The 25,422-nt window shown below is 40.6% G+C and overlaps 2 protein-coding genes across 4 annotated transcripts in view; one reads left to right on the top strand and one right to left on the bottom strand.

The window, feature by feature from the left end:
- Positions 1-913: 913 nt before the first annotated feature.
- TGS1 (trimethylguanosine synthase 1) lies at positions 914-22,074 on the bottom strand. Of its 2 annotated transcripts, XM_085052852.1 has the most exons (14): positions 21,895-22,074; positions 21,152-21,216; positions 19,540-19,712; positions 16,859-17,711; positions 15,957-16,074; positions 14,910-14,996; positions 13,674-13,845; positions 11,883-12,234; positions 10,851-11,024; positions 9,763-9,906; positions 8,580-8,796; positions 7,442-7,520; positions 3,598-3,642; positions 1,133-1,221 (listed from the first exon to the last, which is right to left on the bottom strand). In XM_085052852.1, the coding sequence occupies exons 1-13, from the start codon at positions 21,990-21,992 to the stop codon at positions 3,604-3,606; spliced, it is 2,571 nt and encodes an 856-aa protein (XP_084908978.1). In that variant the 5' UTR covers positions 21,993-22,074; the 3' UTR covers positions 1,133-1,221; positions 3,598-3,603. The 2 variants fall into 2 exon arrangements, with proteins under 2 accessions (XP_084908977.1, XP_084908978.1); XM_085052851.1 differs by lacking the exon at positions 3,598-3,642 and having other exon boundaries at positions 914-1,221; positions 21,895-22,073.
- Positions 22,075-22,753: 679 nt separating this feature from the next.
- The window catches only part of LOC146442006 (DGAT1/2-independent enzyme synthesizing storage lipids-like), a 51,336-nt gene continuing 48,667 nt past the window's right edge, over positions 22,754-25,422 (top strand). For both annotated transcript variants that reach the window (XM_085052859.1, XM_085052857.1), the window contains exon 1: positions 22,754-22,843. The gene's annotated coding sequence lies outside the window, so the exon portion shown is untranslated. The remainder of the gene's footprint in view (positions 22,844-25,422) is intronic.

The raw sequence follows: 25,422 nt of genomic DNA, 5'->3' as shown, positions 1-25,422 counted from the left end.
GTTATTCTACAGTTATTCTAGTTTTCCTGGATAGCACTAATATGTGGTTTAGTGCTTAGTTTCTGCTGCCTTCAGCATCCTGCTGCACTCAAAGCAGAGCAGATGCAGCATTAATTTATCTTAGAAATTATTATTCCTACACCCTTACCTCAGAAACAAGCTTAACATTGAGCCTGGGGACTTAATAAAAAAGTGTTTCAGTGAGAACACCATAGCTATGCCCTAGACACTTCTCATCTGCCTCCTCTTCTGCTTGGAGAACTGCACAAAGGCCACTCTTCCCCTCCAAACTACAAGTGGGAGCAGAGAGCCCTCACCAGGAAAAGCTGGGTTCCTTCTGCCCTCCCTGAAGCCTGCATGAGGATCCAAAATGCCTAAAAAGAGGGGAGACAGAAAACCCTCTGCACACTGCTACAAACCTCCAGGCAGAAGGTTTCATCAAAATATCATTGCAATGAAGAGGAATGGTAAGGAGCTAAAAAATAAAATAAAATTACAAAATCCAGAGGGTAGAGACCCACCTCCAGACACAAACACACCCATCTCTCTCTTTGAGCTGCAACAAGCCAGAGCATTCATTGGCAGTAACATGTGAACCTTCATCCGGCAAAGAAAACTTGAAAAGGGTTCTCAGTGAGCATGGAGTGAGAGAGGTGGACTGGGGTTAAACTCCTGTGGTGCACCTGTCCCTCAAGTTGCACCTGATGTTCAGATCCTTTTGCTTCTCAAGCACAGATAGCAGCTCCTGACCCCAGTGCCATTCAGGCTATTCTTCTTGACCCTCTGGATGCTCACAAGGAGAGAAGTAGCACATGTGAGAGTTACAAAGAAATCTTGAGGCCCTCTTTCATGGGTTGGGCTTGAACCTTTTGAGACTGCATTTTATAAAGATCTTTCTTCATACATTCACAGCTTTTCTACATTTACAGTTTTGTCAAAAATATTATAAAACATTTATTGACAGTAGCAATAAACAGAACAAATTTCTGTAAACAGAAATTAAAGAGGAAAATGGCTTCAAGTCATTTTTGACCAGCCAGCTGTACAAAAGCTGAAGCAAAGCAGCAGTTGGGGAAGCTGGGTTTGGAAGAATCCACATGGAGCTCAGGAGATGTCATGCCTTATTAGATCACCAAAATAAGCTGTTATTGTCTTCAGTTTGTTATTGAGAAAATTTTGTTCTATTTCAACTTTCCCTCCTGGCCCTGCTAAGGATGCCACCTGAAAAACAACAAAAAGTAAACCAATCAATGTACAGGAAAAGAGGCAAAAGCAGAAACCTTTTAATTTGCACAAACAATCACAAAAAACACCTCTCTGCTCTGTTAATGCTGGTGGAAAACATTCCTTGGCAGTTAATGCCTCTGATCCTCTTTTTGTCTCCTTTTACTCACAGAAGTGGTTTGTGGCTTGCGACTGAAAAACCCTCCTCACCCAAATCACAAAAATAAGAGGACTTCAGTATCAAAGAGGAATACTCAGAACTTGACATGCTGTGCTGAGGCAAGAGAAGCTAAACTCTGGTTTGCAGGGCATGTAGAAATACAGACATGCAGCTGTGGCAAAAACCAAGCTGTAAACTCTGCTTGAAAGATGTTACATCCTAAAAGCTGAGGGAAAAGCAAAACTAATTTTAGCCATCAGAATTAGGAAGCATAAAGGTAGCATGGTGGAGTGTCAGGGTGGAGGGGAACAACCCGAACAAAAACAACCCCCAAACAGGCAGAGAAACCCACAAAAAATGGTCAGAGTTGCTACTGCAACCAAAGAAAAAGCAGCTGTGTGGACTGGAGTCACAAGCAGCACTGAGGGCAAGGCTAGGGCAGCAGTGCCTCTGCAGGCAGTGCCTGTCAGGCAGTGTTTACGATCACTGGAGTGAGAATTTCACCATTCTTGCTCTGTTGACTGAGCCCAATGCACACCTTTAATGCTTCATGATTGCAGACCACATCTGGCAGTGGACTTTGCATTTTGGACTGGAGCATGCAATGCTCTCCCCTCTCCTGCTCCTACTTGGGATGCCTCAAACAATGCCTCTGAGGGATAACAGCTTACAGGCCATCAATTCCTCATCAGGACAGATGACACAGTAAGAAGGAAGCACACCAAAACTGAACATGGTCTGCTTTTTTCCCCTCCACTTTGGATCCTGAGGACCTGTCTCGTGGTGGGGTCCATGCTCCACAGCCAGTTCTGCCCTGTGCTGCCATTTTCTCAGGCTGCTGCAAGAAAATTGTTTCTCTCGCTCCCTATGCAGGGAAACTTCCCAGACACACATAAAGTGATTAAAGTCTACAAGCCTGCAGTAGATTTTAACTGATCATTAAACCAAGATGATGTTAGCAGCTGAAACTTTAAGTTCAGACTGTGTTATTAACACTTCTAAACCCCCCTTGAGACTTGACTCTGTCATGCAGGTTTAAATATAAACATGCTGAACTTCCTGTATTTTACCGTGAGTAAAAAACCAGCCTTCTATCAAAAAGGAAATAACAGATTAATTTAAATTACACTTTAAACCTTTATTGGCTTGCCCAGAAAACTGCCACACTTATCTAAATCAAGCATTTACTTTTCTGTTTTGGTTTTATTTTCTCCCTTTTCATTTTTTTGTTTCTGCAGACAAAACCAAAAGTGTGAGCAGTTTCTTCATCCTTCAGCTTCTGGTGATAGGAAAAAATGCTGCACGTTCTTGTCAGAGAGGAACCTGCCACTTAAGTAAAAAACCAGAGGCTGGCTGACTTATAAATAGCACAGGAATCTGAAATTGGCAAGTGATCAGGAATGTTAATTTTACAACTTATCTGTTCTTACTTGAAATCCGAAAAGCATTGTGGGGTGATCCATAGCTTTTCTAGGAAGATGTTAACTTAATTTTTTACTAACAAAAGCTGGAATGTCCCTTCCAAAAAGAATTAAGAGGCTTTCCACTTAATAGCTGATGTCATTTAAGTATTCCAAAATATTAATTGGATTAGTCAATATAAGAATATTGACATTACTGTCTTGGGGTTATGCATTCCAGCTTTCTGGGCACCGTTTGTATCACTAGCGTATCTAAGTATGACTAATGCATTGATATTAAACACTAGTGTTTACTAAATATTTCTCTTAGAAGACCAAGTAAAACAGGATGTCCTACACTGACGGGTGGTGTCCATCAAAGGACAGCTGAGAATTTACATATGCCGTGTCTAGTCTCTAAGTGTTAAATCCAGAAAAACTATGACTAATTTCAAACAATGACTAAAAGTATTTGATAAACCCAAAGGTGACAAAAATTTAAATAAACCCATGGGCATAAGCTCTGCAGTGACAGATCTGGTACTCTACGCTCTTCAACCTACCCAATATTCAGAGGAGAGAAATGCAAATCCTCTGTGACAATGCTTATTTGCAAATTGCTGAAGGTTGCAAATTTAATTACATAGGAGTTGCCAAGTTTTCCTCGGCAGGGCTCAGTCAACCTTGACAGTGTAGTGAGGGAAACCTGCCACACACCAAGCTTTCAGAAGGGTGCCAGCTTGGCAGAGGGACACCCTCTAAAAATAACAGCAGATGGAGGAATGATGCTTTGAGAAAAACAAAGGTGCTCACCTATTTTTAGAGATACCGACAAACATCTCCTGTTTTTGCAGTGCACTGCAATGGTGAATACAGAAAGGCTTCCAAATTTCTTTTAAAAACTTGACTAGTCCAAAATGTCTTTATTTTGCATTTTCCTGTGTACATACAAATGATTCCCTGCTGGTAACTCTCCTTACCCTGGTTTATTCTTTAGCCCAAACCCACCATACTTAGATGAACCGATATTCCCTCCTTTGCTGTGCTTCTGTCCCTAGGCAAAGGTAAAGGATGAAGCTTCAGTTAACACCTCCCTGCATCCCTCTCACCTGGATGCTCCACCCTTCAGTTCAGTGACTACTGCTAGAAAAAGTTCACAGCTACAACCACACCACAACACATAAAAAACTAGCCAACAGGTTTGTAAAGGAGATATCAGAAAAGATGAAAGAAAAAAGAGAGACACACTGATGATTATTTCAGGAGCACAAGTTGCTTGAGGTGCAGACCTCCCTTATACTCTTCTGGTGTATTTCTGAACTTGAAGGTTTTCCTACTGGTTTTGTGGGTTTGGTTTTTTTTTTAAACTAAGGGGGGAAAACCCCAACCCACTTGAAAAAGAAGGCAATGGTATTCTTTACACTGAACATCATAAAATAAAATGCTCTCAGGCAGCATTTTTGAAAATGTACAGGCATGCAGGTGAATTATGCCACTGTCACAGTGGTGCTGCCACCCTTTGACAGGCCAGACATTTATAATACCCAAGTATCTAAAAAATACTATGAAATTAACCTCTGCTCATTTCCTGGCCTCTCACTCTCTGCTTTGCTCATTGTTCTATTTACTCCCAAATAAAGATGACTCTACTTGGCAGGTCCTGTTTGGCTAGGTCTTCAGTCTAAAAGCATAGCTAAAAGAGAGAATTAAAATAAATAAATGGGTTTTACCCATCTTTACACTCCCTTTATCAAGTAGTCATTTTTAATAACTGGACCCTCACAACAGAAACACAGCAAACATTTTTCCATCCAGGCAGTAGAACTGCAGACAGAAGAAGACTTTGGTGTTTAACTCCCAATTTTCTCAAAATGATTCATGGAGATGAGGTGGGAACAAAGACAAGAAAAGAAGAAAAGTACCAGTATAGTAGTTTTTTTTTTTAGACTATCAGGGTCCAGAACACTTTGCTTAATCTAGGCTCATGGAGCCACTCTACACTACACAAGAAACAAAAAGCCATTCCTGTATTCTGGCAGTATGTGGAATTAAGCCAGGTCTGAGACACAACACTTAGAACAGCAAAAGCTCCAAAACCAGTACAATCTCACAAAATTACGCATAGCTATCACAAGCAACAGTATGCCTGTCTTCAAAGAATGGAGAAGTTTTAAACAATCACTAAGGCACAATCTAGTATCTGAGCTGCTAACCATGCACAGGCAGGATAAGTAATAAATTCCGATTCCTCATTACTCTGTCTCCCAAACCTGGCTAGGCTGGTAAAGATGCTTAAGTGGTTATACACACATGTATACTATTTCTGATTATTCCTAACTAGAAAGAATATTGTGAAACATCAATTCAACCTAAAACCAGACCTGCAGACATTAAAAATTCTCTAACAAATGCGTGTTTGTAAAGGAGATTTGATGCAATTCAGGGAAATGTTTTTACATTTCTTGTAAACGTACCAACCATATTGCACTGGTTCGCTGCTCCCTCTTGAGGCAGAAGTACAAAAGTTCACTTCTCTTTGACCTAAACTCCCTTGATTTTTTTAAAGGGAATTCAAAGAATCCCATTTCTCTCTACAAGACCAACTCAACGCAGAAGGCCGTGCCTGCAGAAGTAATAAGCACTGTTTTTGCAACAAAAGCATGTGGAACAAGGCTGGATACCCTTTCCATCAATAAGGCAATGTACACAGTTCTCTGACACAGCTCAGTCAAGGCCAGCTACCACCTGCTTTCTCTCCAGCACCAGGATCCCTACATCCCTATTCTGTGTTAGCTATCTAACAGATCTAATAGCTGCCTTCCATAAAATGTACATACTTTCCACTAAACTTGAACCACCTTAACTAATGTTTAAATGGTATTTTTATTGCCAGGTTGCTTCTAACTGCTGGATTTCTGTATTTTTTTTTTATTTTATTTTGCTGGAGATCCACAGCCCTGGAAGTGTAATGGCGGTAAATCCAGAAACTTCACTCTTAAATACTGCCAGAGATTTTGGTAGCCAAACCCATAACCAGTCTCCTACGGACCAGAGTATCCACCAAGGTCAGGTTTGGAACAGTCTGACACACCTTTGTCCACGCAGGATGAAGACATTTCCCTAAACAGTGGGCTAGACTCACATTCTCTTTCCCCCTCTCAGTTCACCAACCTTCAGGGCTTTTTTTCTTATACTGACACTAATTCTAAAAAAAGGCATGAGGAGCTGATTTCTCTTCCTGAGAGTAGCTCATAGCCTGAAACACGGGACTGAACTGAATCCAGGACTTCAGCCACTTACTTTTAACAATTGTTGCCAAAGGTTTTGAGCAACATTTGTTACCCTTCAGCCACCAGTGTAAAGCCAAACCTATGGATGTAATCAGTATCATTCAGAGCCAATTGCACCAAGGTGTTGAGGTGGCAGGACACCTGGCCTAATCACACGGATGAGCTGAGCTCCTCTGCAGGAAAAGGTGCGGGCCTGTTGGGAGTACTCTTGGATGCTTTCGTGGAAACACAAGTGAAATGTACATGCCTTTGGCACTTTATAAATCCAGTAAAAAGTGCTCATGAGCAGAGCAGAAAACTGCTAAGGTCACTCTTCACCATGGGAATGAAACATCTGGTAAAATGCAGTGGTAAGAAGTTGAAATTAGAGAAACTACCTAAAATTAAGGTCCTATTAAAAAAATCATAAGCCACTTTGACATTTCACCAGCCTGAAATGAAAAAAGGAATTGAATCTTCACCTGCCACAGCAATGGTGCTGTGCACAGCATGGGCCTGAACATGCTAATACTCAAGCCATGTGAATTTCAGCCTATTTCCCAAGCCAGCTGTTTGCCACCAACAATTCCACAAGACACCATATGGCTTGACACCCTGCTGGCTCTAAGTCAGATACAGCTTTTGGAAAAGCTGGAAAAGAATCCTGCAAAGTTAGTGGCATGTTGCAGGTGAGGAGAACTTTTCCCTTTCTTTAAGACATAATTAACACAGAAAATATGCAGAGGAAACAAAACCAGACACTCAGGGGAACTGTCAGTCATATAACTGCTTAAAAAAAAAAAACTTCTACCAAAAATCTCTGATACGAAAACCCCACACCAGGGCCACAAATTCTGTGTTTATCACGAATCACTGCAATGCAAGCAGCCCATATGGAACCACACACCTGTGTGGACACCATCAGTACCACCCTGGTGGCATGCGTGGCATTTGTGTCTGATTTACTCATCAGTGAGAGAAGTGGCTGCAGGCCTTAATTTCCTGCAACTCCTTCATAAAGTGAAAGCCATGAAAGTCTAGGACTCAGCAACTTAGATAGGAAGAGCTAGCTAAAATATACTGAGTATTTTTATAATGATGTATGTGTCTGGCAGTTGGCTTTGGAGCTTCTATTAAGAAACTCCATTCTGCTGCTTTAAAGAAGAAACAGTGTCAAAATCATGGACATAATCTTCTACTCCCATTTCTAAATATACCAAAAGTACTGCAAACACAGAAATCACTTAATGCACGGGTCAAATTAAAAAACCCCAAGTACGGCACATTCAGCTGAACAGACTAAAAAGTCTTGTGTATGTGCTTATAATATTTATGTTTCAAGTCAGCTGAGCATTTTGTTCACTACCAAGATTTATCCAGTAACATACCTGGTTAATATCAGCATTCCGAGGCAGAAAATATACTATATTGTTAGTGATCTTCTTGGAGAGCCTGAAAATTTCAAATGTAGAAGCCAGTAAAGGAAAAAACAAGAATGAGGAAGGAAAAGTTTCTTTATATTCATTCATTTTGAAAGTATGTCTCAAATTCAGCTATTATGCAATTAAATTATAGTCTTCTGCATGTGTGAGTAGAATTCTCTTCTGAAATACAGCAATAATTACTGTCTAAATGCAGAAACTTGAAACTCTATTTCACCATTACTGCCCTAGAAAGTAGAAAAAGAACCCAAATGCTCACTTTTTATAAAAATTTAACCAAACTTCAGAGAAGTACGTCAGATACTTGTATGTAGTTTGTGGCAAATACATTTGGTTTACATCTCTTATTTAATCCATTTTGTGGAATCTCTCAGATGTGCATACATAGGTTTTTTTTACTCTTAAAAATATGCCTACATTTTAGCAAGAAAAGGGAACAAATTTGGTTATTATGGGACAAAAGAAACCCCGCACTTCATATACAATGAAACTATTATGCTAATACCTTCCCAGATGAAGGAGTGCTCAGTATCACTGTTAGTAAGTTAGTAGGGAAGCTTATACATATCTTAAAGGGGTTAATATTTTCCTTGCACTGCTGTGATTTCCCAAGTCACAGTCAGGTGCTATGATTGAGAACAGTTTTAGTAAGGTATTTTAAATAAGATATTCCCTTTATAAATCAATTAAAAAGTGGAATTAATGACAAGATCATAGCTCACACAACTAGTTATAATCTATACATGCACAGCACATAGCTATTTTATTACTTTGGAGTATTTTAATAAAATAATATAAAGGAGTTAAAACTGCTGAATTAATGATTTAAGTTGAGAAGCTACTCAATTCTCTAATGGATTATTTTATTTTCAGGAATAACTCATCACTGGGGTTTTTTTGTAATAAAAAATAAAAATATTTAAATTTATGTGGGGAAGAAGACTAAACAAATGGGTTGCATCTGGAACTGCAGCTGCTGGCTGTATAATCCACAGTCAGCCAACCGGACATGCAAACCCCGTGGGAAGAGAGGGAGGAGAAGAAAGAGATGACAGCACCGCAAGGCAGAACTTGGAAAGGATATCCATCTGGGCAAATCATGGTTTGGATGTCGAAGATTTCGGCGGTGGCATAGTCGGGTCCCCCCCAGGGCGGGCTGAGGAACACCACGTCTGCCCGCAGGCTGCCTGCCAGCAGCATGAAGTCCCCGCACAGGAAGTCGATGTGCTCGGCCACGCCGTACACCTCCGCGTTGTGCCGCGCCAGCCGCAGCTTCTCGGGGTCGATGTCGATGGCGATCACTGCCCGACAGAGACGGCAAATGCACGGATTAATGGGAACTGGGAATGCCACCCCACCACCCACAGGTCACCGCAGTCACACACCTACTGCTGTGACAACCCCTCATCTCGGCTCAAGGACTGGATATGGCACTCTCCTCTTGCCTCATTTTTGGCAGGAGCCTGACAATTTCAATGATGTCAATTAGAAACTTACTCTTCTCCTTTGTTAAAGAGAAATATTTATCTGTGCTGGTCACAAGGCACTGGAAGTTGAGTTTAAAAAACCCCTACCAACGCAGCCCGAGAGAGATGATACAACAGTACATAATAATAGAAATTAAAATTAAGCCAGGAAATACAAAAAGCCAAGTGAGATTTATAGATTGGATCATAGCCTGCCAAATTTAATGCAGCAGAAGCTACCATTTGTCTTGCTCAAATATTACTCAGAAGAGTTAGATGAACTGGTATGAGTATCTAGCAGGAAATGTTTTTACAGAAAATATTCTCAACATTCCACTACAATTTCATTAACTGGCATTAGATTAACACAAAGTTATCATCACTTTTCTGTGTTTAGCTCTGCTGAATCTGCAGCTGGTTCCATTCTTAAATACTGTTCACATGTAATCTGCTTTTGAGTACACAGACTTCAAGAAACAACTGGGAAAAGCAGTAGCTTTGACAGAAGTCCTGTTTTATCAGTGATCTCCAGAGCATCTGACAGACTCGATACTATGCCGCATAAAAATAATGTTGACTAGTACAACACAAATCCAACTTTGACTTAAAACAGAAAAGCAGTTTTATGGGTCATTTTGAAAACAGAGAGGTGATATTGTGAGTCTGATGAAGCAAAACAGCTGCTGTTGCTACAGAAGCACTGAACAAGAAAATAAATCAACAAACAAAGCCCATAGCCGAACGTTTTCAAGAAAAAACCTGAAGAAACAAAATAATGCACAGTATACAACACCTGCTTACCTGTTTTTGAGGTCAGTGCAAACTGAATAGCATTTCCTCCAACCCCGCAGAATGCATCCACTATGATGTCGCAGTGGAACGCCTCACTAACACGGATGGCAATATGCTCTGCTATTTTCTCAGGAGTAACAGAAAACCAACCCTCTGCAAAGGAAGAGAAAGAAATGTATTTTCACCTCTTATTTCAAGGTCATCTAATTTAAAAAGAAACAACCAAGCCCCACATAAAACTGAAAGTTTAGTGTTAATCCCAAGAATTTTAGCTTAGTGCATTCAACCAGGAAATACTGGCTTTGAAGATCATAAATGCTGCTCAGTTCAGAGATTTGCTAAGCAAACAAAGTCTCACTGAAGCAAACTGATATGCTTCAATCTCAGTACCTGCTCTGTTGAACTTGGTGCTGGGCATTCTAGCTTGTCATGGACATTGCTATTGAAAACTGGCACAGCCATTAAAAACTTTATGATGAATACGCTCTTTAACAAATAAAACCAGAAATATATTCTCTCTTATCCAACAATTAATCTGCATGCTTATGAGGGAAAGCATTAAAAATGAAAGGCTCACAAATGCAACAAACAAAAAATAGCTGGTAATCCTAATTCCTCTTTTACCTCTAAATTTATAATTTGAAGTGGTTTCCAAGTAAACATGGAAAAAAGTTGCTTTGCAAGTGACTGCTGCAAGTCAGAACCAAACAGAATGAAACTAGATATATCAGCATATTCAGAAGTTTCACAAAATTATTTTATAAAATACAGAAATAGCAAAGTATCATTAAGTTTCTGAAAAAGTCCTGACCATGGGTATAACATGGTATATGTTATAACATGGTCTAACATGGGTCCAGCATTATCTTCAGCAAAAGTAAGGACTAATGCAGACAGGGATGTCCCACACTTGAAGCACTTCTGAAGTCCCAAGACTTCTGTTTGCCTGCCTGCTAGGGGGGATGGAATTTATCATGGGTGCAAACACACATTCAGCACTTTTCCTCCTTTAAGAAAATTAGTAAAAAACTGCAAGAAGGGCTACGGGTTTGGTACATCCTAGACCACCAAGTCAGCATACTTTGTTCTGAACACACCTCTGTCTAGTTTAATTCCCTCGTCAAACCGAGAGAAGAGCCGATAGCGTTGTGCCCAGTACTTGACCAGCTCTGGATCAGCAGCAATCTCAGGAGGTATTGTTCTCAATGCACTTTTATTCTTTCTTCTTCTTTTCTTCTCCTTCTTCTTCACAGTAATTTTTTCATCTGCAGCTGGAAGACACTGCAAACGTTAACAGTCACTGTTCTTGTAGGCTAGGAATGTAATTGGTATGTAAATGTTAAGATTTAAAACACTGCTAAATGTTCTTTATTACTGCTTGCCAGATTATGAAGATTACTAGTTTTAAATTAAAAAAGAGCATCCTGTATTTCAAGGGATTAATCACAGTCCTAAAAATCGTAACAGTTCGCCCATTATTTAAGAGTCCTTATCTTCAACTGAAGACAATAAACTCTACATAATAAGCAAACAAGTGGATCAGAGACCAATTTCATGCCCTTGTATCAGTTATGAATAAAAAAAATCTAGACAAGAGTTTTACAGCAGTAATCTAACATAACCAAACTGCTGTTGGAAGGATTAAATTATATATAAAAACCTGAATAATCTTGCTTACCTTTGTTTAATGTTAAATAGACAAGTTCACAATACTGATTTTTCTTTTACCCTAGAAAATAATTTTAACAACACACGTTCCCCAGAGTTCAGCAATGTGCATTTGAAGCCAAAAATTGATGGTCTGTGCAGCTACCTGAGGTTAATTACTGTCATCCTTGCAGAGGAAAAAACAGTGTGAATGGAAACCTGTTAGACCATGTTGAGGAAAAACAATGGCCATTCACCTATAAAGAAATACTGTCAACATCAAAGACAAGGCTTGGGATTCTGGCATTCCAGGAATAAGCTAATTCCACTAGCACAGCTCTCAATTGCTTTTGTTACCCTTTAAACCTAATGAGTCTCTTTAAATTAACAAAGTAAGTAAGTAGTGCACGACACAGTAACTTGTAAAGGCAGTACAAGGTCCACTGCCAATTTATTTCATCAATTTGCAGGAAACTGATTACCTTGGCTGACATCCTCTGTCTCTGGCTGGAGATAATCGGGAATATCCAGAGGGACAAGCTGCCGCCCACCATGCTCTGGCCTCTCTGCCTCCTGCTCATCAGGGCCACTCACTGCAGCATCCTGCACCTCCCCCTCCAGCTTGCTCCCTCCAGGTTCTGTGCAGGCTGCACTGGAAGACTTTGGCTCTTGGATTTCAGCATCCAGCGTTGAACTCTGTATAGCAGTAATGCCTTCCTGACCCTCTGAGTCACTGCTGGTCACAGACAATGCCTCTGTTTTACCCTGAGGCATAGCTGTCTGGGATGTATCCTCCTCTTCAGGTTTACTAACCTGCTTCAGGAACATTTCCACCTGCAATTGTCAAGTATCACAGATGATTAGATGATGATCTCTTACTCAGAGCACAGCTTAAAAACCTTAGTGTTCAAAAGCTACCTAGTGTATTTTGAAAACAGTAAAATATCCAGACTCAAAACATTGAAGAAGTCCTTAAATGCACTTCTTTTTAAAAAGATTTGGAAATAAGTTGTCTTTGGGAACAAGATGCCAGATACCTCCAAAAGAGTAACAAAAAACCCACTCAACCAAAAAATTGAGATAAATACAGTAAATCATTCTCATGCGATATCTAAATAGTCAGACTTGCTACAGCCCAGGTGACCAAGTCACCTTCACAACTATCTTTCTCTAATCTGCATTCAGAGATGTACTCTGCCTCTCAGGGAAGAGTTTCTTAGCATAAAGAGGTAAAATTACTTTCACATATTCGTTGCCTCACCTTCAAGATGTACCAAATGGTGCATTGTGGTAAAGTGTTGTGCTGCACAGCAGAACTCAACACAAGCTCCTAACCAACATACAGATGCCACTCCAAACTCCTCAAAGGTACATGAAGATGTTCCCCATTTACATTATGGTTGCTCTGAGTGGCTCTAGACCTGGAGCAGTTCCTTACCTGAAAGTCTGAGGAAATTTATAACTTTTTTTCCTTCACATAATTAAAGTTGCCCTCAAACTATACTAACCCCAAGTACAAGCTCAAAAATTAATCAATCAAAAATTATAGCAGTGGGATTTGAGTTCAATTCAACATGTATGGTCACCACCAGAAGACAGTGTTTTGCACTTGGGTTTTCAGGAATGCCAAGCATCACAGAAGAAGGTGAAATAACATTAAAATCTGACCCCACAGATTTTCAAAAATACTTAACTAAGTAAAATCTCCAGTGAACAAATGTTTCTACTAACTAACTTCTGAGTTTAAAAAAAAAAGCATGAAGTTGCAGGTGAAAATAAATGCAGGTAGAGGTATTAGCAAAACCTTTAAAAATTACTAAAAACATGGAGCTACATGAAATAATACTAATCTACACAATGATTTTCTGTTACTGCTGAAATGCCAGCATTAACAACTGGCCTCACATGCAATTTAAAATCAGAGATACTTTTAGAAACAATAGAAACCTACTTACACCTCTGAAGGTATGTGCACCCAAATGTTAGGAATGACTTTCACATAAATTGGCCATTTATGCTCACATTCCCCTTGACAGATTGTCCCAAGGGTCCACCAATGCCTTTCCATAGCCATCCTGAGCTAAATACTCTTCAAATAGGTGGGAGGCAGGGAGGAAGAGGACAAAACAAGGAAAAAAAAAAAGGAGGACTGGACTGGCATTTAAAAATGCTATCTACTCTGGACAATTTTTTTTTTTCATTTTCATAATACAACAACAGCTAAGGGAACAGATAAATCTATGAATTACAGCAATGCTAACAACTAAACCTACCTTCTTCAAAGTTTTGCTTTTTTTGCATGTAGTTTCAGGTGCCTCTGTAAAGAAGATGTGTGTGTTTTTGCTCTTCCTTGGTTTACGCATATCCAAGAATTTGGACTGGAGTTTTGCTTTTTTCTCCAAGTACTGCACACTTCGGTGGGTGAAATCTGGAATTCCATCATACCTGAAAGTAGATAGATAGATAGGGACTTAGTTGGTTAATTTCCAGTTTAGGAGCTTTAACATGAATGTTGATGTCTAAAAAAAATTATTTAGACTTCAGTATTTTTTTATTGCTCCACTTAAAATGTCACTAGATGTAGCTGCAAAACAACATACCTTCATGAAAATTTAAAAAATTTTTATTTTAAAATGTTTCACCTGATTAGTTTCAGATTTTTTTTTTTTTTGTAATAGTTGTGTAACTTTAGATGAAAATTTCCCAGGCCAGCCTGAAGAATAGGAAATGAAAAAAATATCTTGAGCAGAATAGAAGTTCTTTTTAGTGGCCATTGGGAACCTCCAAAACAGCAACTTTTACCTTCTGGCAAACGCAAGAAAAAACCCAACCAACTTAAAAAACCACCCCCAACCCCACCAAACCAGGAAATATGGACAGTTCATGTAAATAATTATTATAAAGTAGAACAGAGACTGTCAACTACAAAACACACGCCTCTTTGAACCAGGTATGTACTAAACAACTTGCATGTTGCAGAAAGACTAGACCTACATTACAGCCCACCTGTGCCCTATGATGTTCCTTCTACAGCAGTGACCACCATATTTTTAGGCCATACCACCAAAAACGAAACTTCACTGGCCAACACCTTGGCAACACTGTACTAGTATGGCAACATTTTACTAGTATAAAGGAACTTTATTCCAATGTGAAACAGCTACAAATCATGATCTAAGCTCACAGGACTCCAAGCTGAGAGGACCATTCACTGTCAGAGCCTGTAAGTTCTAATTTAAGTAGCTGACCACCCACTTAATATTGATACAACTGAAAGTACCTTATGTGTTACACTTCTTCAAAGCATTTTTCTTTAACTATTTATTCTCTGTAACTATGCATCTCTCTTTCTAGTCAAAGGATGACAGTTTTATTAGGAGCAGAGACTAACTCTGGGAATCACCTTCAAATGTTTAACAAAAAGGGAATGGAGATGAATGGTCTATTTCCATAATAACAAGAGAGCTGACTTGCTATGAAAAACCCCATAGTTCCTGCTAAGTAATTACTTTTGTCCTGTGCCACACTTGAAACCCAGCACAGAGCAGATTTCCTCAGGATCTTCCACTGGGTTCTCATCCACATCCAGCTCATGGCTAGGAAAAACCACAGATTACAAAGTTACTTACTGTGAAAAAACCAATCATTTTACAGTTATAGCACTAGAAGTCTTGTGTATTGAAAACATTTAAATGTGGGCTTCAAGTAAGTTCCTCTACACACTGCTGAAACCAAACCAAGCAGATAACACCACTTTTTTAATGTGCATGAATTTGTTGGTTGGTTTGGTTTTTTACACAATTCTACAGACAAATTCCCTTCATTAGGGGTTATAATATTCCAACTGTTCCGAATGACCTCTTAGAATATTTAATTCCAAGCCTTACATGATGAAGACAGTGTTTGTTCACCCTATTTCCAAGTTACCTTCATCATCTATCAAGTTATCTATATTATTTTCTATTATTAATGCTATGGCAACAGCAAAATACTAGAACAAAACCAAGCTGTATGATTAGCAGGTAACAATTCCACCCACTCCTTCATATTTGAGTTGGCAAATTTATTAGAGAGGAAGGGCCATTTCACCATCTTTGAGACTATGTATTTTTGGAGAAGAAAGAAAGAAAAAACTGTGACAAGGCAGATACTGGCTATTTTATGACTGCCACAGCTCCAGGCATTTTACTGGCAGTTCTCAATTCAGTTAAACAGGACAAATTATTTACTGTCAGTCTGGTATTGTCTCTACTAATTAGACTTAGACAAGCAAGCTCCCCTATGCAATTTAACAATCTTCTCTACTTCAGTCACACAAGAATACACAGTACCGTCACCTTGCACAGTCATCAAGGCCATAGATTATTTACATGGAGCAATGGAAGACAGGAAATATCCACTGCTTGTTGTAAGGCAAAGCAATAAGCCGTGATGGAAGACTATGTGGTTTTGTACTGACATTTTAACTGACATCCTCTATCAAAGATATAGTTAGTATAAATCAGAAGGCTTCCGGACTTCATGAGGAAAAAGCTCATGTAAATTTCATGACTTGCCTTCTCTTGACTTTCACATGTCTGTATTCAGGAGGCTCTTCATCCTCATCTTCATCTTGGTCATGAAGCAGCAACTGCTTTTTTTCACTTGAATTCGAGCTACTTGATTCCTGTACATCTAAAAAAAGACACATCATAATTTCCTTCTGCATAAATCAATTCCTTATCTTCACGTCACCAAAGTACCCCAAAGCTAGTGTGCCAAACATACATCTTTACCTGTCTTTGTTGGAGGGACAATATACTAATAAAGCTTCCAGTATTACACAGTAGTGTTAACAATCTTATGCAGGACCGACTTCAAATTACCTCATCTCTCCAAGAGAAGCAAAGTGCCCACAAGGCACAAAATTTGAAGAAGTTTCTTCCTTGTGTGTAAAATTTTGTCTCCATCTCATTAGCTATGCAAAGGTATTCACACAGATTTAGTAAGAGAAAATTTAAATACTCCTCTTATTTCTTTTTGAAAAGGAGATTTCCCTTTCACCTCTCCCATTCCAATTCTACTGTAGGATCAAGATGGACCACACCTGCTTCTTCCTCCCTTAGAAAAGTCACTAGCAGCAAACTCCAGTGTCTCAGCTGCAATATCAAGACTAAGATAAGTAATTAAATATGCACTAACAGTGATCTCTCACCAATTTCTGTAGTAATATTTGAAGATTTATGAAGTATATGTTCTGTTAAAATAATTTCTGGCTAAAGAACACATTCAATATACAGATTAAAGATAAGAAATCATCCAAAGAAACAGAAGGAAGAAAAAGTAATCAAGTATGCAAACATTTTATAAAATACTTAATCAACTTTTTAAAAATGGTGTAATACAGACGTGCCCTTGTTTCTTACATATAACCACCTGGAGAAATTCAGATAATCAACTTTATCTGATTTTGTATTACCTGACTGGTTAACACTTTTATTTTCACAAGATGCTCTCCTTTTCTTGCTTCCCCCATCACAGGGCTCCTTCTGGCTTCCACTGTCAGAAGAACTGTGCTCTTCAGGATCTTCATGGGCTACTGTTAGAGCAGCACTGCTCTGCTCCACTTCCTCCAAATTCAGATTTAAATTACAAATCCCAGAGATTATTTCACTGTGGGGCTCAGAACTTGAAGGGAGTGTGTCCTCACTTCTGGTATTGCAGGAAGACAGCTCCAAAGTCAGCACTTCACTGTGCTTGTGTCCTGGGCTAACCAAATCTATTTGTCCCAAAAGACCAGCCTCCTCTGTAACTCCATTAACTTCCACCTTGTCACCATGTGAGCTCTCAGTAGTCCATCCTTGACTTGTCCAGTACTGGAACTGTTCCCAGTAATACCAGTACAGTTCACTGTAATGCTGCTCCCACTCTTCCTTGGTATCTGGACTATTCCAAGGCTCAGAGGCTGCGATAGCCTCAGACAATGAGACTGCTCGGTGTTTTTCCAACCAACTTTGCCAAAGAAGGCCCTCTCCATACTCATTCCAGTACTTCTCCCATTTTTCTTTAAGTCCACTGGCAAAAGCCTCATTTGCAAGACTTTCTGAACTTTCACAGTTCCCTTCAATTACAGTGTGAGGTGTGCTGCTCATCTCACATTGCTCTGTAGCTAGGGCCAGCTCACCAGAAACAGTCTGAATACAATCACCACAAGTTTCGTCCTGGCATTCCTGCCCCATTTTATCCTCCTGTTTTTGCTCCAACTCTTTTTTCTTCTTCTTTTTCTTTTTCATAATCTTCATGTTATTCTTCTTCCTATAATTTTCTGTTGCCTAAAAGATAATGGAAAAACACAGCTGGAAGTCCACAGTGTATATACAGTCTTGTCCCCTTTCTGATGACATTTCTGTTTCCATTGGAACCCTCCCTCTCAGTGCAACCCTGCTGTTAGTTTTCTCCCCAAAGAGGCTGTAGTGTTTCTGGGCCTGATAGGGCCGTGCCACATAAGCTTGACTGACACTTCTGAGGCTAATTTGTGAGAAAGAACTGTAAGAAAGTCTCTAGAAAGACACACACACAAAAAAGCAAAATTACAGACAGAAGTGGGGCTGCTGAGATGGAAGTCATTAATAGCTCAAAGATTCACAAGGAAAGATATCAACAAAAAACACTACTTTTATCTGGCATCTGCCTGCCTAGCAAACACTGCTCAGTGCCTTATTGGGACAGTGAACATAATGCTCAGCCTCACATTAAAGGTTAATGTTAAATCCTCGCTATCTTCAGGTGCTGTACACAAAATAAAGTATTATTTTATATTCAAAAACTCTGTAAATCCTGTGGGTGAATCTCTGTATGTCTTGAAGACACTGACCCAAAAGAAGGGAGCAATACCCTTTCCATCCCATACTAATCTCCAAGTTGGCTAACAGAAATACAAGGAAACAACAACCTCCTGTCCAAACAGGTGCAATACAATTTGTGAAATACAGTAATTTCACTTGTTACAATAAACTTGGCTACTACAGTTGTCTGGTGGAACAAAAGACAGAAACCTGTTACTGAAAGACTAACTTAAGTAACTTGTTGGTTTCACCAAATACAACTCCTCTTGTTTCAGAGGGGCTTCCTGTGATGACAAAACTCACACAGCCAAAAGACTGCAAATGTACAGACATTATTCCAAATGCCCCATCAGCTGCAATCCCTAGTTTTACTATGCTGACAAAAGCATAAGGTGGACTATAAAGTTAGAATTGAAGAACTGGCATTGATCTTCCATCCACACCCTTCATCATGTCATTTCAGTACACACAGTCCAAAGCATAATGCTTAGTAGTAATCTAATAAGAAAATGTATTGTTAATAAGAATATTGTTAATAAGAAAATATATGTAGTAATATGCAACTCTTATTTGCATATTACTACATAGCAACAAAAATTGCACATACACTTTGGGCTTGAAGCTGGATGTCTGTGTGGTCTATTTACAAGTTGTCAATTAAAATCACATACATGTTTCTCCTATTTATTTACAAATTAATGAGATCAGGACGATGCAATACTCTGCACAACAGTACTGTCTCATTGTCACAGAGGTCTGTACACCATAAAGTGATGCTATGAATAGTGTACTGTCCTTTTCTCATCTGTGAAAACTTTAAGCCCCTTCTAAAGCCCAAATGCTCCCTACAGGAAGCAGAGCACCAATGCCTCACTCCTGCCTTTTGGAACAGCCTGGCTTTATCAACTACAAGGGGGATTTGAAAAATTAGCATTTTACATTAGTATCAAAAACTCAGTGGTTAAAGCAGACAGCATGGAAATGCATGCTCAGACTGGAGCACACTAGTTGTCCTGACGTGCAGCATCAGCTTTACCATGGATGTTTTAAATCAGGTCTCTCTAATCATGAGAGCAGTATAAGTATGGAAGCATAAAGACCAGACTTGACCCTGCTTAGGTCAACTGGCAGGTGGGTTTTACAAACTGGACAGACCAAGGTGCTGTGTGCTGTTACCAGGATGCAATGCAGGCAGCTTAAAGGCCGCTCAGATACAGTTCCATGAACTGCCATCCCAAAAATAACTGAGAGGAGGCACGTCCCTAGGTCTGGAAACACTACACAAACAGAACAAATAAAGCAAGTAAAGATTTACCACAAAGTCCTTGTGGCCTGACTGTCCACCAAACTGAAGAGGCAACCCCATGCTCTTCATAAGCTCAGCTTCTGAGTCTAGCTCAACTTCTTCCAGGTCCAGAGCATGATTAGTATCCACCTTTAATCTCCCATTGGGACAATGGTTTTCCTCTTCAGACACTTGTTCTTCCCCTGTCAACAAGTTATATTACATGAATATAATCTGGCTCTGATACCTCAATGCCACACCATGGCATACAAAAAAATAGCGGAACTGCCTCTTATGCTTCCTTTCTCGTTTAAAAATCTTCCTCATAAACACCTCTATTTCTGCCTAGCTATCAGTAGGAATCAAAATGTAACGCTGACAGCCAAAACACTGGACAGAGTCTGTCTGAAAAAGAGTTAACTTTCTCCATAGCAGCCTCTATTGTGTTGTGTTTGGGATTTGTGGCCGAACCAGAGTGGATAGCACACTGATATTTTGGCTACTACCAAGCAGTACTTGCACAGTCTCATAACTTTCTCTTTGTCCAACTCTGCTCTCCCCAGCAAACTTGCACTTCTATCAAATTGTTAAGCAACAACATATGGATGTAAAATTACAAATATTATTGAGAAAGTAGGAACTGTATATGGATGGAAATCATGAACTCAAAAGCTCTTAACACAATTGATAATACTGAAACATTCAAGATTTTTGGTTTGGTTGTTCAGGATATATTTACTGCCAATTTATCACATAACATGAGACCCTTCCATTTTTAACTGATTATTCTCACCACAAATCACTCATATATGCACAAAAACATGGTTTACAATCTCCTTCCTTCACTCCTCTCACTGCCTCCATCTAATCTGTGCTATTAATGATCAGTTTCTGTTTCTGCTCAGACTTCCTTTCAAAGCAAGATATTATGCTTCTGGATCTACCAACACAGCAATGTTAAAAACAGATACCAAAAGAATTATGGCCAGGTAGGCAGAAATGAGGAATTCAGGAGGATGGAGTAAGAGAGTGGTGCTGATTTGTTAGAGTATACACCATGACAATTCCTAGATTACAAGCATGACAAGTGAGCATGCTGGTTGAGCATTTTCTGGTCCTCCTCATATGATTTATTGTATATATGCAAATAATAATTTTACCCATCAGTGCTATTGTTTCTTGTCTACTTCTGGTTCAGCAGATTAGATAACAACAGCTAATGTTCTAGGCTGGGGTAGAGACAGCAGGAGAGAAATATCTAGGATCCACAGATCCGAGACAGCAGGAGACAAACATCTAGGACCCACAGACTCTCCATTACACAATTAATTTTGAGTTAAGTTGAAATTACGATTTAAGACCAGGTCAGAGACCTGTGATATAATCTGTTCCATGTACCAGGTGAATATTATGTGAGGTGGTAAAGCCTATCTAGACAGGAATAAGCACTGCACCTGGTTTGACACAAACTTTGGAATCAAGATTATGGTAACCTGAAAACTACGCAAGTGCTAAGTTATTATTCACATCTATCCCCATAGCAAAAGTACAACACAGAAATAGGAACAACTTAAACAACCACACATAACTCACTTTAAGAATGACTGCACATCACATTGCATAGTACATTGTACTATCTTACCTGTACTGTCATTGTCACCTTTGACATAAAATCCTTTCAATCCTAGTTTATATAATTTTCGATCTCTGTAAAAATAAAAATGGACATTGATGCAGAAAGTCACCACAGAAACTTTTTTTTTTTTTTTTACAGCAAAACCAATCATTCAGTAGAAAAAACCTCCCCAGGGATGCAATAAAATCCCCATCACTGAAGGTTTCAAGATGAGACTGGACGGGCCACTTAAACTCTTCTAGGCTCCGTCCCCACGGAAGGCTGGACCAAGTGACCTTCCCAGGTCCAGGGCAGTCACAGGGCAGCCCATGTGACTCCAGACACGCGAAACGAATAAAAAGAAACAACATCCGGAAAAGGCAGCACTTTAAAGCCTGACGGGGAAGCCCATAGGAGTGACGTTCAGAAACCGCTGCAGCTACGCAGTACCCTCCGGAATTAAATCTCACGGTCCTCCTCTCACTGAGAAACCGGCCGGGGAGCGGGAAGGGGACGGCAGGGCGCCGAGCCCCGGCTGCGGGAGAGGAGAGCGCGGGCTCCGGGCAGCGGGATCGGCTGGATGTCTGGGGGCTCCTCTCGCCCTTTCCCGCGCCCCGCCGCCAGAGATAAACCTGCCCTGTCGGGGTCCTTTTGTGCGCAGCCCCGCAGAGCCCGCTGCGCTCGCAGCCCCTCAGCCGCAGCAGCACGCCCTTCCCGCACCTCCCGGCCGCGGGGACAGGGATGCGCGGGGCCCGCCCGGCCCTACTCACTCCACGAAGGCGCGGGAGCAGAGGCAGAGGATGCCGCCGGCCGCCCCCGCCCGCAGCAGCAGCTCGGCCACCAGCCTGCGGCCCGGGTCCTGCACCATCCCGGCGGGAAGCTCCTCACGCCGCGGCCCTGCCTTGCCGCCTTCCGCCGGAACCGCCGGCCGCGCCGCGCTGTGCCCGCCCCGCCCGGCCGAAGGGCGGCCCGAGGGTGTCGGGCTGCTTGCGCTTTCCGTGACGCCCCAGGCGGAGGAAGAGCGTGTTGATGCCGTTCAGAGTGGGTAAAAAGGAGGGCAAAAAGGGAATCTCAACAAAAATCTGTACCAGAATATGCAGCAGCCAAAATCTCGTCACACTGGGAGTGGGGAACAGAAGTGGAAAGCCCGAGAATGGCACTTTTTTGAGTAGTGACTGGAGCAGAATCATGGAGTGGTCTGGGTTGGAGGGGACCCTAAAATCAGTGTCCCAACCACTCTGCCATGGGCAGCGACACTTTCTTCTAAGTGAGGGTGTTCAAAACCCATCCAGCCTGGCCTTGAACCCTTCCAGGGGTGGGGCAGCCGCAGCTTCTCTGGGAAACCCCAGTGCCTCACCACCCTCACAGTAAAGAATCACCAGAAGGGCTTAAAATGATGGGGGAATGGGGACAGGATGGACTGAGGGAGGCAGAATGAAAACAAAGCCTGGTGAGCAAAGGGGCCTGGGAGGAGGCAGGGTGAGGCAGAAGGTCGGAATGAGGCTCTGGAGGCAGAGGTTGGGTGGGGAGGAAGGAAAGCGTTGGCAAACAGGCATGTGTGATAGGGTACAGTGATACAGATAACCATGTTTAGCTCACAGATTTCTTTACTGTGGGGTCTTGTTTCAGGCAACGGGTCAGGATATAACCTGGGAAAACACCATTGTGGAGTGAGACACCTGACGACTTGAGAGAGCTGGAGGGCGTTCAGAATAGGAGGTTGGTTGGAGACAAGGGAAGGTGCAATGATGAGCAGACCCCAGGATTCTGCCCTGTAGAATCAGATTCTATCCTTTTCTCTACTGCAGAGAATGTATGTGATAGTGCACTAGGTTTGAGAGATTTCCTGCATGAAACACTGAGCAATGGACTGTTCAACTCTTCTTAGATTACTGAGAGCTTATCTATAAAATGCATGAAATCTATGTCACTAAAGACCATTACAAAACCTGCCTTGACATCACTGGGACAGGGTATCTCAGATAAAAGTTAGGGACTTTGGGATCTCTTCTTACCTGCTAGCCTGCCTAGTGGACAGTGGAAGAGTATGAGAAAGAAATGTATCATCCATGCCTGCCCTACTTTTAGGCCCTGTTCTGGTTTCAATGAGGACGGGGTAAATTTTGTGCAGTAGCACTAAAATTAAGAATACCATTTCTAAACCACAACTGGCCCTATGGAATGTGTTTGGTTTTGGCAAGCTGGGATTCTGGGCTTTATGTTACCTGCATTCAATGTACCATGGGCTGTGTGGTTTGTCTGCTGTGCTGTCTCCTTCCGTTTGCATCAGTACATTTTAGGTAACAAGGCTGTACAGCCTCATGAGGGTTCAAGATGTCCTCAGGATTTATAAGACATTTCAAATAGGAAAATGCAAAGAGGAGTTTGGAGGCAGAAGGATGCTCAGGTGACAGTAGCACAACGACAGTCCAACAATAAGCTTAATGCACTTACAAAAAAATTCTTAAAATTTTTAATCCTGAATCATGCAGTGTCTTACATCTGATTTAAACAAAAATATTAAACACTAACATTAGTGAAGGCTTGAATGGTTCTATCACTACAGTAATTAAATACTTTAGATAAACAGGGAAAGATTGCACCAGTTCTAATATTCATGTGGGTATAACTGCGTCTGCAATTAGGATGATATATCACCTTTGTATATCAAAACTGAAAATGAAAATCTTTCAACACAAACTATTTAGCAACAGACAAATGCTGTGCGTAAAAGTTGAACTGTGAATTGCAAAATATTTTGAGAATTACTATATTCTTCTTAAGGAAACAATGCTACATTTTTAGTGAAATGCAGAGAATACTATTGTATGAGAACAAGATGGTTTTTCTTTTTTAATATTGCAGCCTGATATCCTGCAGCCTGTAGGAGCAGCCACCATCAGGTAAGGCTAGACATACATGGGAATGCCTCCTAGTCCTCTCCCATTCCCTAGTCATCTGCAGCTGATGGAATATGTTTTCTGCCTGTTTAGTAAGACAGTGAATTTCTTCTCATGATATTTGTCCAGTTTATCCCACAGTTGTTGCATGAGAAGTAACCCTTTTCATTTTGAATGTGGCTTCTCCTGACTTCAAATGATGCTTCCCTTATGAGAAGATTAAGTGAGCAATTGATCCATACTCAGCTACTGTGCTGATGGATTTTGTAGATGTCAGTCATATTCCTTATAATCTCTTCCAAGCTGACAAGCCCTGGCATATCCAGTGTTCCTTCTCTGGGAGCTGGTCTGTACTTCTGGTTTTCCTCATTACTCTCTTTTCTAGTTGTACCATATCCTGGTAGAGATATCCCCTTTGGATCATGACTGCACTGATAGGTCTGACCTAGGCAGGGCAATACACTTGAGCTGTGATTTCTAGCACACATGACTTGAAAATGTTACACTTAAACTAGCAAAAAGATGCTTGTAACAGCACTTGTTTCACTTTAGGTTGCACTGGCACATAACATGCTTAAATTAAAGTAAAAAAAGCCATCCTTAAAAAATTTCAACTGATTAGATACTACTGATATAAAAAGTCATATGTAATAAAGCTAGTAAAAGTTTATTCTTGACAAGAAACCTGTCTTATAGGAAAGCAATGGACTGCTTGACTCTGAGTTGCTATGGGGTTGGTATGTTCTTCCACTAGAACCTGACATGATTTACCTGATCCACAGCAGTGACACCAAAGCAACCTGGGTTGCTGTAGCCTGTTCCCCAGGCCACCTGCCCTTCTCTGCCCATCCTTGCTTTCCTCTGGTACATCCTGTTCTGAAATGCTTCTTCTCTACTCCCCTCACCTCTTTTTTGTTTCTTGCTTCTTGCTCTCACACACAGTCATGGGGCTCAGCTTCAAAGCCCTTCTTGGACCTATCACTTGTTATTTTTTTTTTATATGTCTTAGGTGATAGTGAAGATCTCTTCTTTGCAGTGATCCTGGCTTTGCTGCTTTTATCTCTGCTTCTCAGAAGGTGTCCTTGCCTCCCAGCTGGCTTTAAAGCTTTTCAGTATTTCCTTTTTAAATCCCTTTTCAAAGCTAACTTCCATGACAAAAATGGCAATATGAAGGATGCTGGGAATAACATCCTTATTTACTAAAAATAAAACAAGAGCAAATACATGCAATGTTTATAAAATAGGACATATTCTCAAAGTAACTCTTACCTGCTCATGTAAATCTGAGTTTCCCCCTTACGTTCACATCTCCCTTATCATATATGAATTGTGCTGGACCAATAAGGCAGATATTTCTAAGTCAAAATGAGGCTTATTCTATGTTTATGTAGGAACTCA

Source organism: Lichenostomus cassidix, chromosome 2 (genome assembly GCF_008360975.1).
Source record: "Lichenostomus cassidix isolate B80296 chromosome 2, HeHo_3.0, whole genome shotgun sequence".
Classification (NCBI taxonomy): Eukaryota; Metazoa; Chordata; class Aves; order Passeriformes; family Meliphagidae; genus Lichenostomus; species Lichenostomus cassidix.
This window is presented reverse-complemented; position numbering and strand designations above follow the sequence as displayed.

What these genes read in the sequence shown, in the direction of transcription:
- TGS1 (XM_085052851.1), bottom strand. Translation starts at nt 21,992, where the DNA reads ATGGTGCAGGACCCGGGCCGCAGGCTGGTGGCCGAGCTGCTGCTGCGG. An exon ending in TGCTCCCGCGCCTTCGTGGA is followed by an intron (nt 21,217 to 21,894) that starts GTGAGTAGGGCC and finishes TTATTTTTACAG; the next exon opens with AGATCGAAAATTATATAAAC. An exon ending in GGAATGCTGATATTAACCAG is followed by an intron (nt 1,222 to 7,441) that starts GTATGTTACTGG and finishes GTTGTTTTTCAG; the next exon opens with GTGGCATCCTTAGCAGGGCC.